General features: G+C 48.1%; 1 protein-coding gene across 8 annotated transcripts in view; it reads left to right on the forward strand.

The window, feature by feature from the left end:
* Nucleotides 1-13155, forward strand: part of ANKRD27 (ankyrin repeat domain 27) — a 52155-nt gene that overhangs the window by 17633 nt on the left and 21367 nt on the right. For all 8 annotated transcript variants that reach the window (XM_059905839.1, XM_059905841.1, XM_059905838.1 and 5 more), the window contains 12 exons: nucleotides 218-277; nucleotides 752-805; nucleotides 912-977; nucleotides 1065-1141; nucleotides 1961-2082; nucleotides 3154-3232; nucleotides 3732-3864; nucleotides 8499-8591; nucleotides 9655-9782; nucleotides 10287-10369; nucleotides 11200-11315; nucleotides 12311-12403. In XM_059905839.1, coding sequence (XP_059761822.1) covers nucleotides 218-277; nucleotides 752-805; nucleotides 912-977; nucleotides 1065-1141; nucleotides 1961-2082; nucleotides 3154-3232; nucleotides 3732-3864; nucleotides 8499-8591; nucleotides 9655-9782; nucleotides 10287-10369; nucleotides 11200-11315; nucleotides 12311-12403 — 1104 coding nt within the window. The remainder of the gene's footprint in view (nucleotides 1-217; nucleotides 278-751; nucleotides 806-911; nucleotides 978-1064; nucleotides 1142-1960; nucleotides 2083-3153; nucleotides 3233-3731; nucleotides 3865-8498; nucleotides 8592-9654; nucleotides 9783-10286; nucleotides 10370-11199; nucleotides 11316-12310; nucleotides 12404-13155) is intronic.

Genomic DNA, 13155 nt, shown 5'->3' on the forward strand with positions numbered 1-13155 from the left:
ATTTTTTTTCCTACTTTTAACGCATATACCTAAAAAAAGTTGAAAAACAAATCACACACTTGATTTGATAAGCTTGCTTTAGGGTTTAGAGCTTGTCACCCAGGAAATCCATTTTGTGAAATGTTCTCTTTGCCCCAGGGCACGCTACACGTCCTGGGTTTTGTGTCGTGGCCTCGGATCATGAGGGTGACCTCTCTGTCTGCTCTGTGTTGCACAGGACTCCGTGAATGCTCTCTACACCAGATGCCTCCAGCAGCTGCTGAGGGACTCCCACCTGGTAAGCAGCACGACGTTCAAAAGAGAGACTTGCCAGAAAGAGAGACAAATAGCATATATCACTTATGCGTGGAATCTAAAATATGCCACAAGTGAACCTATCTACGATACAGAAACAGACTCACGGACATAGAGAACAGACTGGTGGTTGCTGAGGAGGAGAGGGTTGGAGGAGGGATGGAGTGGAAGTTTGGGGTTAGCAGATGCAAACTATTATATATAGGATGGACAAACCACAAGGTCCTACTGTATAGCACAGGGAACTATATTCAACATCCTGTGATAAACCATAATGGAAAAGAATATAAAAAAAAGAAGGTATATATATGTATAACTGAATCACTGTGCTGTGCAGCAGAAATTAACACAACATTGTGAATCAACTAAATAAACCAAAAAAAAAAAAAAGAGAGAGACTTACAGTTTGCCCACATGCTAGTGCATGCTCTGTAACTGTACTCGTCTTGTCCTCCAGAAAGTGCTCGCCAAGCAGGAGGCCCAGATGAACCTGATGAAGCAGGCTGTAGAGGTAAGGGGCCAGGGCAGCGAGGGGAGAGAAGACGGCAGTGCCGGGGGCTCCTTTGTTGCCCACCCCCCACTCACATGCCTTGAACTGGGTCCCGTTGATTTCACAGATGTATGTCCAGCACGATATTTACGACCTGATCTTTAAATATGTGGGGACCATGGAAGCAAGCGAGGTAGGTTCTCCATCATCATCATCCAGGACGGAAGCCCTGTTCTAAGCCTTTTAAGACATTTGAAGCTTCATTAAAATCTCTTGTTAGGATGCTGCCTTTAACAAAATCACAAGGAGCCTTCAAGATCTTCAGCAGAAGGATATTGGTGTGAAACCTGAGTTCAGGTAAGGGTTTGCGCTGCTGTGGCCGTTGTCCTCAGGGGCTGGGGCACCGTTCGCCATCCCCCCCCCACCCCCAAAGCAGCAGTGGCGGCACTGATTTGACGTGGTTCAGACCGTGGAGCAGGGTAGTTATTTGTGACCAAAGATAAAGGGGCTGAAGTTGGCAGACGACTGTTTCGGAGCTGGCGTGCTCCTGCACCCGTCTGCCAGCATCCGGTGAGTGGGAGCCAGAAGGGGTGGGGTCGTACACAGCTGGTCTCTGGGCAGGCACGCAGCTCACCCAAGTGGGCCCTGCACGCAGATGTCTCTCCTCACCTGCCAGTCTGAGGGACCCCTGCCTTAGGGGCATCTCCTTTTGGATTAAGTTTCATTTTATTACAGAAATGTCTAGGGACTTCCTTGGCGGTCCAGCGGTTAAGACATCGTGCTTCCCTGCAGGGGCACGGGTTCGATCCCTGGTTGGGGAACTAAGATGCCGCATGCCGCGCAGCTCAGCCAAAAAGTAAAAAAAAAAAAAATCTAAACTGTTTATGTCTAAACTCCCCCCCGCCCATTGGCCTATTTCACTCTGGGGCTAAGGATTGCTGATTTTTTTTTTCTAATTTTCTGGTGCAGCTACATCACCTGGCAGCTTGATTGGCACCTTGAAAGCTGCTGGGTTTTGCCAGTGACCCGAGTCAGATTACTTCTGAGTTTCTATTTTTGTTTGTCTTTACTTACGGTTTGCTGTAAGAAATGTGAATCTGAGGTATGGGATTAGATCCAAGAAGGAGGGCCCTCACACCGTGGTCTTATGTGGTCACTTTCCAAACTATTTTGCAGCTTCAACATACCTCGTGCCAAGAGGGAGCTGGCTCAGCTGAACAGGTGCACGTCCCCGCAGCAGAAGCTGGCTTGTTTGCGGAAGGTGGTGCAGCTGATCACCCAGTCTCCCAGCCAGAGAGGTGTGTGCTCGGGGAAGGGGCTGGCAGTGGGGTGGCTGCATACGTCCAGATGCAAACATCTGTTGAGAAGCAGTGCCGTCTTAAAGGGTCACAGAGATGGGTTGTTGTGCAGCAGAGCATTTCCGTGTGAGTGCCCCGGAGTCTGATCTGAGGAGTGGGTGCCTAGTAATGGGGGTCGGGGGGGGGGGGATAGGTGGGGCATCTTTAGGGTGAGAAAATGCTGGCAGAGAAGCAGCGGCCTCAAAAACGAGCCAAACTGGTGATGGAAACATGGGGGTTCAACTGTTAAGTTGTTCTCTCTAATTTTGTAAACATTCAGAATTTTCCATTATAAAAAGTAAAAACAAAATAAGAAAAAAGTAATGAGAAGGCAGATCTGTGTGGGCAGATAGGGGGTGATCTTCGAAGCGTTATTATCAATGAATGAAATGAACAGGAGTGTGTACGGTACCCTTCCAGCAGCATTGCGGAAAGGGGGGCGACTCTGTATCCATATATACAATGGGGAGATCATAGACTGTCTGTGGACAGGTACGGGGGAAGCAACAGCAGTGGCCTCTGGGAAAGAAGTCTGGGTGGCAGGGATGGGAGAGATGTGCACGGTTTGCTCTTTGTACTGTTTGAAATTTTAAATGTGTGAATGGATTACTTAAAATTTTAATGAAAAAAATAGAGTCAAGCTGCAAATCGGCATTAGACTCTGAGGTGTATAAAACAGAAATGATCCCAGGAGGAAAGAGGCTTTTGGCAGTGGCTCTGGCACACCTTCAAGTTGTATCCACCATTGCCGACTTCCTCGGGCTCTTTATCTGTCCCGGGAGGTAGCAAGGGGTGGTCTGCTTGCAGTTTGCTTCTTCTGCACATGTTCTGAGGATGCTAAGCATTCATTTTCCCCTGGAGTCTGACATCTATTCAGGACACTAGAAAGGAAATTGTGCGATTGAATTTCTCCCTGATGTGTCATCTTCCTGGATTGTGGTTTTGTGGGTTGGATGGTGGTGGGGAGTTGATAACACTTGTCGGTCCATTTGAGTCCCAGGATGGCTTTGAACATGTGTTTCTCCCTTGCAGTTAACTTGGAGACCATGTGTGCTGATGATCTGCTATCAGTCCTGTTGTATTTGCTTGTGAAAACAGAGATCCCTAATTGGTAATATTTTTTGTTAAAATGCTTTTTCAAAATGGCAGCACTGCACTGGGGTGGTTTTAGTGTCACTCTAGGAAACTGAGTGCCCCTTATGAGCCAGGTACTGCCCTGCCTTCGTCCTGCAAAGGGTGGCTGTCCTTCCATGTACAGGTGGGGAAACTGAGGCCCAGCGAGCTTACGTTTCTCATTCTGGAGCATGTGGCTAGTCAGTGGCTGAGTGGGAAGCAGACTCCAATTCTGTCTGGCGCCAAAGCCCGTCCTTTTCCCACAGAGATGCAAGTTCCCTTTATAATAACCAGCTTTCTAAAAGCTAGCCCATTCCAGGAAAGTCGCAAGTAGCTTTACTTATTTTCCTAATTGTGCTCCCTCTAAATAAAGATCCAGGGAGAAGCAGCCCTAGCTCCCTGGAGCTAACCGACTTGATGATGGAGCCAATAGCACTGTTTCTGCCAAAGTGTTAATTGGGTATACAACAATAAAACTTTTTTCTTTCTTTTATTAGGATGGCAAATTTGAGTTATATCAAAAACTTCAGATTTAGCAGCTCAGCAAAAGATGAACTGGGATACTGCCTGACCTCAGTTGAGGCTGCAGTTGAGTATATTCGGCAGGGAAGCCTCTCCGTTAAGCCACCGGTGAGACCTCCCTCCTTCTCTGCCCTTTCTTTGTGGGTGTCACGGCGTGTGTGTGATGGGGTTCTCAGGGTGGTGTGGGGGAGGGGCAGTCAGAGGTGCTCTCCCGAGAGAATGGGGCCTCAGCCCAGTGAGTGAACACTAGCACCCGGTAGGTTGTGAAAGTTTGTGCGTTATCTTGGCTTTCACATTGTTGATCTGCTTCATTAATCCTTGTCATCCTCAAAAGCACACGGGCAGAAGGGGAAGCTAGAAGCGGTGAATTGGGGTATCCTGATCACGATGGGCAAGAGATGAGATTACTGACGTCTGCAGTTTTCAGGACTCAGTGGCCCTATTATTATTTTCTTGGTTGGTTGGTGAGCTTTGGCTAGTGGAGGTGATTATGTTCCCATGAGAACTGTGAGACTCTTGAACCAAGATTGCACTGCTGGCTTATTTCACTGCATACCAACCAGCAAAACGTGACAGTACTCACAGAAATTGCAAAGTTGAAATCAATCGAATGAAGAGATTTCTGTATTAAAAACCAAGAGTCCTGGGACTTCCCTGGTGGCCCAGTGGTTAAGAATCTGCCTGCCAGCACAGGGGACACGGGTTCAAGCCCTGGTCCAGGAAGATCCCACATGCTGCGGAGCAACTAAGCCCGTGCGCCACAACTACTGAGCCTACGCTCTAGAGCCTGCGAGCCACAACTCCTGAGCCCACATGCTGCAACTACTGCAGCCCACGCGCCTAGAGCCTGTGCTCCGCAACAAGAGAAGCCACTGCCCCGCAACGAAGAGTAGCCACCGCTCACCACAATTAGAGAAAGCCCGCATGCAGCAACGAAGACCCAACGCAGCCAAAAAAAAAAAACAAAAAACACCAAGAGTCCTGAGGATGGAACATTCACTTGATCTTAATTTTCCCCTGATGTTAGAAGCTCCCAAAGTAATAAGTTGAAACATGTGGAAAAGAACATAGGCCTGTTCAGACAGGAGCACTTGGGTACAAGCAGTTCCCTGAGTTCATTCACTGTTAACATGTTTATATATTTTCTAGTCTTTTTCCTTGCCATGTATACTTTACATAATTGAAATTGTATTGTAGATAGCCTTGTATACTTTTTCCCCAAAATGAATAGTTCTATCTTCTTCTGATTAGAAAACTATTTGCTTATAAATAATATGTGAAATATAAAAAGTAGCAGCGAAGACAACAAAAGCCTCCCATAAACACACTAGTTGGGGATGACTTATTAACATTTTGGTATATGTCTTTTTTCTGCACTTATACAATTATATTTTTAACCAGAATTTGAGCTTATGCTGTACTTGCTGGCACGTAGCCCGACAGTATCATGGTGCTTGCTGAAGAATTAAGTTCTGCTCTGATTTGATTGCCCACACACATACGCAGGTGAAATTAGAGGCTGTGCATCTCATCTCAGATGTGGCTGGCTGTGACTCTCGCGAAAAGTTGTTTCTAATTTAGGGGGAAATCATTAACATTCTAGAATGCACATGTGTGTGTTCACGGACGCCTCTGCATACACACAGGTCTGCAGAGTCAGAAATGCCACTCGGGGCTTCCCTGGTGGTGCAGTGGTTAAGAATCCACCTGCCAAGGCAGGGGACACGGGTTCGAGCCCTGGTCCGGGAAGATCCCACATGCCGCGGAGCAACTAAGCCCGTGTGCCGCAACTACTGAGCCTGCGCTCTAGAGCCCATGAGCCACAACTACTGAGCCTTGCGTGCATGCCGCAGCTACTGAAGCCGGCACGCCTAGAGCCCGTGCTCCGCAACAAGAGAAGCCACAGCAATGAGAAGCCTGTGCACCGCAACGAAGAGTGGCCCCCGCAACTAGAGAAAGCCCGCGCCTAACAACAAAGAGCCAGTGCAGCCAAAAATAAAATAATAAATAGATAAATAAATTTGTAAAAAAAAAAAAAAAAAGAAATGCTACTCACTTCCAGAGTTGGGCAGCAAGATTTCTTAGTTTGAATTGTCTTCTGTGAGGTTCTAGGAACACGTGTTGTTCCCGTGGTGCCTGTGGAGGTTTTCCATCATGGCCCTGCCCTTCTGGTTCTTTCCTTCTGATGGGTCTCCCCTCCTGGACCCACTACCCTGCAGAGGACTTGCCTGATGCTCCTTGCTGGGGCCAGGGGTGCCCCTTGTCACCTGGAGGGAAGTGCCCACCTCTTGAAGGTGCTCCCGTCCCCCCTTGCTGCACCCATCCTGTACCACAGCCATCCTGCTTTCTTACTTTCTGTGGCATGTAGGCAGGAAGTCCAATGCTTGAAGGCCTTTGGTCAGAGAGTAGAGAGGTAGTTGACCAAACTCTAACAGGCAGCTTCTCACGCACACTTTTCCTTCAGAAAATATTCCAAGTGGGCTTGTGGGAGTGTTTGAGGGGCGGCCCCTCTTGCGCTGGTGTTGGTTTGCGTCCAGCCCTTGGGCAAGTCTGTTTGTCTCTCTGAGCCTCTGTCCCTCCTGTCTACACTGGGGATCGTGTTGTGTATTTCACCCCTGCCAGGTGGTTGCGAGGATCAAATGGCATATTTGAAAGTGCCTTTTCAAAGTGTGAAGTGATACTGATGCCCTTCCTTGATCTTGCAACACCTGCATCTGGATGTCTCTGTTTCCTGGCTCTCTGGTGCATCCTGCGTGGATAGCCCCAAGGATGGCCATGAGCTTGGGTGGGCAAGGGGGGGACACAGCCCAGTGCGCCCCTCTTGTCTGGGCTGTCAGACCCTGGTCCTGCCCTCCCGGATTGGAGGGTGGTTGGTCCCCCTGGACTTGCGACAAGGTTGCATCATCCTCTCGGCTGGCCATGGAGCCCCAGCCTTGGGTCTTGAGTGGCTCAGGCCTGAGAGATGTCCTTTTACCTTTATGGACAGAGCAGGTGTTGTGGCTTCCTTGTCTTTTGTGATGCCAGCGTTGGGATTCCGTCTGTGGCATTGCCTGTGCCTTAGTGCAGTTCCATCTAGGAAAGTGCGAGGCCACGGCTGCTTGTTGGTATTGATAGAATTTCCCGGGGAAAGAGCCCAAGTGTATCTCCACACAGCAGGTGAGGTTTCTGAAAAGCATTAAGGACTAAGTGTTAGGAAATCAAATAATGTTTTACTATTGACTCTTTATATACTATAATGTAGTTTCCCAGAAATTTTCTCCCCAAGACATAATCATACTTGAGATGACCGTAAACATTCTTTAAGCATGTTCATTAATGAAGACTTGAGCTTTTTTGAAAATAACCATTACTGGGATGACTCTAGATTTACCTTTGTGGACAGAAAAAAATGGAGGAGAACCTTGAAAGGCTCTCCACCCTTCTCTGCTCCAGCTTTGGAGGTCTTTTTCACAATACTGGGCTTCCAATAAATAGTATTTACCCTTTTCCCGAATTGGTCTTAGCTGATATGCTATCTCTTCTGGTTGCTCATCCTTCCCTGACCAGTCAGTCCTGGAAGACCTGCCTCTTTTCATCAGTGCCCTTCAGTCACCTAAGTGGAGGAAAGAGCCCCAAATTTACCTGAACAATAAGGTCGTTGATGTTTCTCTGATTTACAGCTCAGCTGTAAATCCCTGAATAAAACAGATTGATCGAGCCTTACACAGCATATACCGACTGGGAGCAAAGGTGGCTCTACGTCTGAGGGTTGGTGTTTGTTTGCCAAGACGCCCCCGTGAGGGCGGCTGGCGTGAGGGGCCCTGCTTGGCAGTGGGCCCCAGAAGTGCTGACAGCTCTCTCTTTAACTGGACCTCTTCATCAGAACCTAGGGGGCCACAGAGAGAAATGTTCCCATAATTTTCTCAGGGTTTGGTGAGTTCTTCTGGCAGCAGCTGGCTGGAAACAATTCCATCTGTCTCCCACCAAGATTCTTTTCAAGGAAGTTAATTTGTTACCAATTTAGTCACAGGTGCTCAAGTGAGCATTGAAGTGTCTCACTAGAAATGATTTCATAGAGAAAGGATACATTTTTAGATTTCTATATCTAGGTAAAAATTACCTGCACTATGAAGAACTGAGTTTATTCATTGGGGTGGACCCCATATTTTATTGGATTTTGGGCCAGTGGCCGTGTTGTCTGATGTCTTAGTAAGTATGTTCAAAAAGCAGGACCCTTCTCTCTCTTGCTGGTTCACACTGGGAAGGGTAGACCAGCCTGTCACATGGTTCCTCTGTGGGCCCAGGTAACATGCAGCGGACAGGGGCTCTGCAGGCATTAGGACAGATGTTCTGAGAGGAGGGGGAGGCCGGGACAATCCAGGTTTCCACGTGGGGGATGGTGCTGTGTGCATGCCACATTTCACACTGAGAGATGCCACATTCCACACTTAGAGATGCCACATTCCACACACACACACACACACACACACACACACACACACACACACGGAGCCAGCATGCTGCCCCCTCCCAGATTCCTGCCGGGAAGCTGTCATCAGAGCCCCACTTCCTGGAGAGGCAGACGGGGAGCCCCTCTCCCAGCCTGATGAGGGTCTGTTGTGCGGCTCCCTGGGGCAGAGAGAGGCACTGCCGGTCTTGTTTTGTGGGAAACAGCAGGGATCGTTCCTGGGTCCTCTGTTTTCAAGGATCTGCACTGACAGCTCATGACGTGTGATAAAACGGATTGTCGGCTTTTCCCGCAGGAGTCCGAGGGATTTGGCGACAGACTGTTCCTTAAGCAGAGAATGAGCTTGCTGTCTCAGATGACCTCGACTCCCATTGACTGCTTGTTTCAGGTAAGACACGCAGAGGTCCTGCGGGCACAGATGTGTGAGGGGCCCTCCATCCTCCCACACCTCTGTAGAATCCATCAGGGTGGTCCGCGTAGTTCAATGCAGGAGTTCGTTTTGTGCTCGAGGGAGGGATAGGGACGCTGGATCAGCTCGGCTGCCCGTCTCCCCCGACGTGAGCTGCGCTGTAGCCCCTCTGGGCAGCATAGCGAGGGCACCGGGCCCTGCGTGTGGAACCCTCTGCCCGGCTGTCCTCCTCTCCCCCTTTGGCGAAACATGGCCGGTCCTTCACAGTCAGCTCAGTGGCACCTCACTGGCAGCTCTGCCAGAACTGGTGCCTCTTCTCGGCTCAGGGAGCCCCAGTTGCAGATGTTTGTGTGAGTGTGCTGGGCTGGGAGCAAGGCACGTGGTGGTGGTTTGATCCTCAGGCACAGGCAGGCAGCTCCTTCCTCAGATCTGATCTGCCGCTGGGAGGCTGGCGAGGTTCCCTACGAGGCAGTCGTCAGAGGGCCACCCGGGGCCAGAGTGGGTTCCATGGAGGACCCAGAGCTATGCACCCCTCAGAACATCTCACTCCCTGTGGGGAATACATCCAGGCATCACAGGGGTGAGCCCTGCAGGTTTGCTTGTTGATGGGGTCTTGTGATAATTGCAGCTGTTCTGCAAACCAAGGCTCTATTAGATTACAAGACGATTTGACCCTCTAATGAGGGGTCAAAATCTACACCAAAGCTCAGGATGTATTGCCCCCCTACTCCTGTTGCTCTGGAAATTTTGTCATATTGTTGTTTTTTTTAGTTTTGGAAAAACCCTAACATTTATAAAAATAAAAGAGAGTAGTGCAATGAAGGAACCCCTGCGTAGCCATCTCCCAATCCTGTTTCATTTCTATCCCCCCCCCCCCACTTTTCCCCATCCACCCAAATTATTTTGAAACAAGTCCCAGAGAGCAAATTGTTTCATCCATCCATACGTAGATGTGTGTTTCTGTAAGGAAGCTCAGAAAATTCACACCTTGGAGAGCGAATAGTTCCTTCATATCAGTAGTGCTTTTGATGTCACTTTTTAGCACATCGCATCAGGTAACCAGAAAGAAGTGGAAAGAGTTCTGAGCCAGGAAGACCGAGATAAAGACGCCGTCCAAAAGATGTGTCACCCTCTGTGCTTCTGTGATGACTGTGAGAAACTCGTCTCTGGGTACGAGGGTCCTATGTGGGCTCAGTGCCAGGAAGGGGGAGACTCGGGGCCTGGGCGGAACTTTCCCACTTGTTTGCTGTGAGATTTGGAATAAGGAACTTATCCTCGCTGCACTCTGCTTCCTCTGCTGTGAAGTGGAGAGAGTAACGCCTGCCCCTTTGGAGAATCAGGTGGAATAAAGATTGTAAACATACCTGGCACCCTGCTCTGCTGCTTTACCAGGGGAGATGGGCAGAGGGCGTGCCCCAGGCTCGGAAAGTGGGTTTTAGGATGGGAGGACTGTCAGCTCCTGCCTGTAACCTTTTTGGTTTCCCCTTATCCTTATTGGGCTCTTTTGCTGGTTGTCAAGGCCTGGAGGGGTGGGCGGGGAGAGAGGCCCTGCGGAAGTCGGGGCTTCTGCTCTCTGGGACACGGTAGAGGAGACCCAGCTTGGATCATACCCGGAGATCTGTCTTCTTGTCCCAGGACCCTGGTGTATTTCTCTGTATCCTCTTTCTCTTTTAGGAGGCTGAATGACCCCTCCATTGTTACTCCATTTTCCAGAGACGACAGGGGTCATACACCGCTCCATGTGGCTGCCCTCTGCGGTACGTGGGCAAAGGGATGGGGCCGAGGGCGGCCCTGCAGAGAGAGGGTGGCTGCTGGGTCTCACCGTGTGGATGCCTGGTGCTGCCCCTGGGCTGGTGGTCCAGCCAGGGAAGGCTTGAATCTGCACTATGAGAATGGCCTCAGAATTGGGGTTCTTATACTCCTCCTTTAAAAAAATAACTTTAGTGTCTTTAATTTATTTTATTATTCTTTTTTTTTAAACATTCTTTTCCAGTATGGTTCATCATAGGATATTGAATATAGTTCTCTGTGCTATACTGTCTTTTAAAGTGCACATGCAAAAAAAAAATGTGCGCATTCAAGGTAGAAAACACAAACACAAACATCTGTAGTATCACCCGCCATCCTTCTGTCTCCCAGAGATCATTTTGATTCATGACTGTCTGAAATGTCAGCATGCTTGTGAGTGTGTGTGTATAAAATAGATGATGCTGTGGGGATCATACTTTTCTGTACGGTGCTTTTTTCACTCAGCGACATGCAAAACATTTCTCCATGTCAGTATTTTTTTACTGGTTGCACAATATTCCATCCTGTGGATTGATGCACCATGGACTCTTCTGCGGACGTCTAAGGCTCTTTTCTCCTACCTTCTGTGGCTGGGGGCTGGACTGGAGCCGAGTCCCCTCCAGGGGCCACCCCAGAGTGTTTGGAATCTGCAGAGTCTGACTTCACGTTAGCACTGGTTCCCCCCAAGCAGAAAAATGCCTCCCGGCGTGTCTTGTGCCGGGGGATGAGAGGGTGAAATAGTGCCGTGGCTTCGCTTGCAGGGTTTGGAAAGCCTGCTCTCTTCCCTTCTGTTCTGTAGGGCAGGCGTCCCTCATCGACTTTCTGGTTTCCAAGGGCGCGGTGGTGAACGCTACAGACTACCATGGCTCCACGCCGCTCCATCTCGCGTGTCAGAAGGGCTGTCAGAGCGTGACGGTGAGCAGCTGGGCTCGGACGGGCTGGGCTCTGCGCGCGGCTTGGCAGGGCTGGCCCCTCCTGTGTTCCACGCTGGCTTGGTCGGGCCGCAGGGAGGGCTGGGGTCTTAGGCACCTTGCCGAGGGTCTGCTGGGCAAAAGCTGTTAGGTGTAGATTTGAAATGTCACGGTAATATGGGGGAAGAAGGGTAGGGCTGTAGATTTTTTTTAATCTCTAAACTTTTTTTGGTATCATACTTTTTAATAATGAGATAGGATTTTCCTTCACCCACCCCCAGGATACTAGAAATATTTTAAATAGGGCCCCGAGATGGACTTTGCCGTAGACTTAACACCTACTGATGAGAAGACGGGCCAGAAACTAGAAAGGCAAAATTATTTTGCCAATCAGTGATGTTTCAATTTCAGCTTAAGTTGTTTGGTACATAAAGTGCCTCAGTTACTGCTAGTGATTGATGGGGGTTGTTTTTCTTTCTTTCTTTTTTCTTTTTTTAACTTGTATTGGAGTAGAGTTGATTTACAATGTTGTGTCAGTTTCAGGTGTTCAGCAAAGTGAATCAGTTATTCATAAACATATATCCACTCTTTTTTTTTTTTTTTTTTTTTTAGTAATCTCTAAACTTTTTATCAGGAAGGATGAGAGTGATGATAATATTTTTTGCTTTTGTTTTTTAAAATGTAAAAATTTTTTTGTTTCAAAGTATAGTTGATTTACAGTGGGTTAGTTTCAGGTGTATAGCAAAGTGATTCAGATATATATGTGTGTGTGTATATATATATAATGTTTTTCTCTCTATATATATATAGTATATATTCCTTTTCAGATTATTTTCTATTATAGGGTTGACATAATTTTAATTGTAGTGTAAGTAGATAAGGTTGAAAATGGAGACCAGCGACTTCCCGCTGTGAGGCTGGAGGCCGTGCTCCTGCGGAAGCACGCGCCTGCTCTCCTGGGCTTGCTGGTGCTCACTGCGCTCCCCTCTCCTTTGGAAGCTGCTGCTGCTGCACTACAAAGCCAGCGCCGAAGTGCAAGACAACAACGGCAACACCCCTCTGCACCTGGCCTGCACCTACGGCCACGAAGACGTAAGTGGTCCTTGCTGCGCCGAGGGCGGCCGTGTTTACCCTTTCTCACAGAGAAGAGTGAATTTCCAGTTGGCTGAATGTCGTATTTTATGTCGACAGTTATTGGAGCATTTGGCAGATAATTTTTTTAATTAAAAAATTTAAAAACACATTACAGATGCTGTATTGAAATAACAGAAATCAAAAACGTAATTGTCTTTTCCTGAAATGAAATCATGTGCATTCATCCCCGCTACCATCTGCTTCTTACCTTTCTTCATACTCAATTTTTACATTTTATATTTTTACAGAAATATCAAGGAATTTCATCATTTCCGTGTTTGCTTAATATTTAACTCTGTGTGTGTGTGTGTGTGTGTGTGTGTGTGTGTGTGTGTTACTTTTTTTCCTAACCACTCTCTCGCTTCTCTCCATGGTAATATCCGGGTAGATTTATACAGACGTGGGTTGAGCCTGGGTTAGGTGGTTGATGAGCGAAAACGAGATCATACCCTACACAATTTTATGCAGCTTATTTTCCTAACTTAATCATGGATATCCCATAGGTCAATAAATGTAGATCTAACCCGTTCTGTAATCGCTACACAAAGTCTATGACGTGTGTTGTGTCAGGGACCTTAAGACCACTCCCCAGTTCAGTGGTTTGCTAGGAGGGCTCACAGGATGAGCATATGGTTGTATTCATAGCTGTGATTTACTGCAGTAAAGGGACACCGAGCAAAATCAGCCAAAGGGAAGGTCCAAGGATGAAG

This window comes from Balaenoptera ricei, chromosome 19, assembly GCF_028023285.1.
Source record: "Balaenoptera ricei isolate mBalRic1 chromosome 19, mBalRic1.hap2, whole genome shotgun sequence".
Classification (NCBI taxonomy): Eukaryota; Metazoa; Chordata; class Mammalia; order Artiodactyla; family Balaenopteridae; genus Balaenoptera; species Balaenoptera ricei.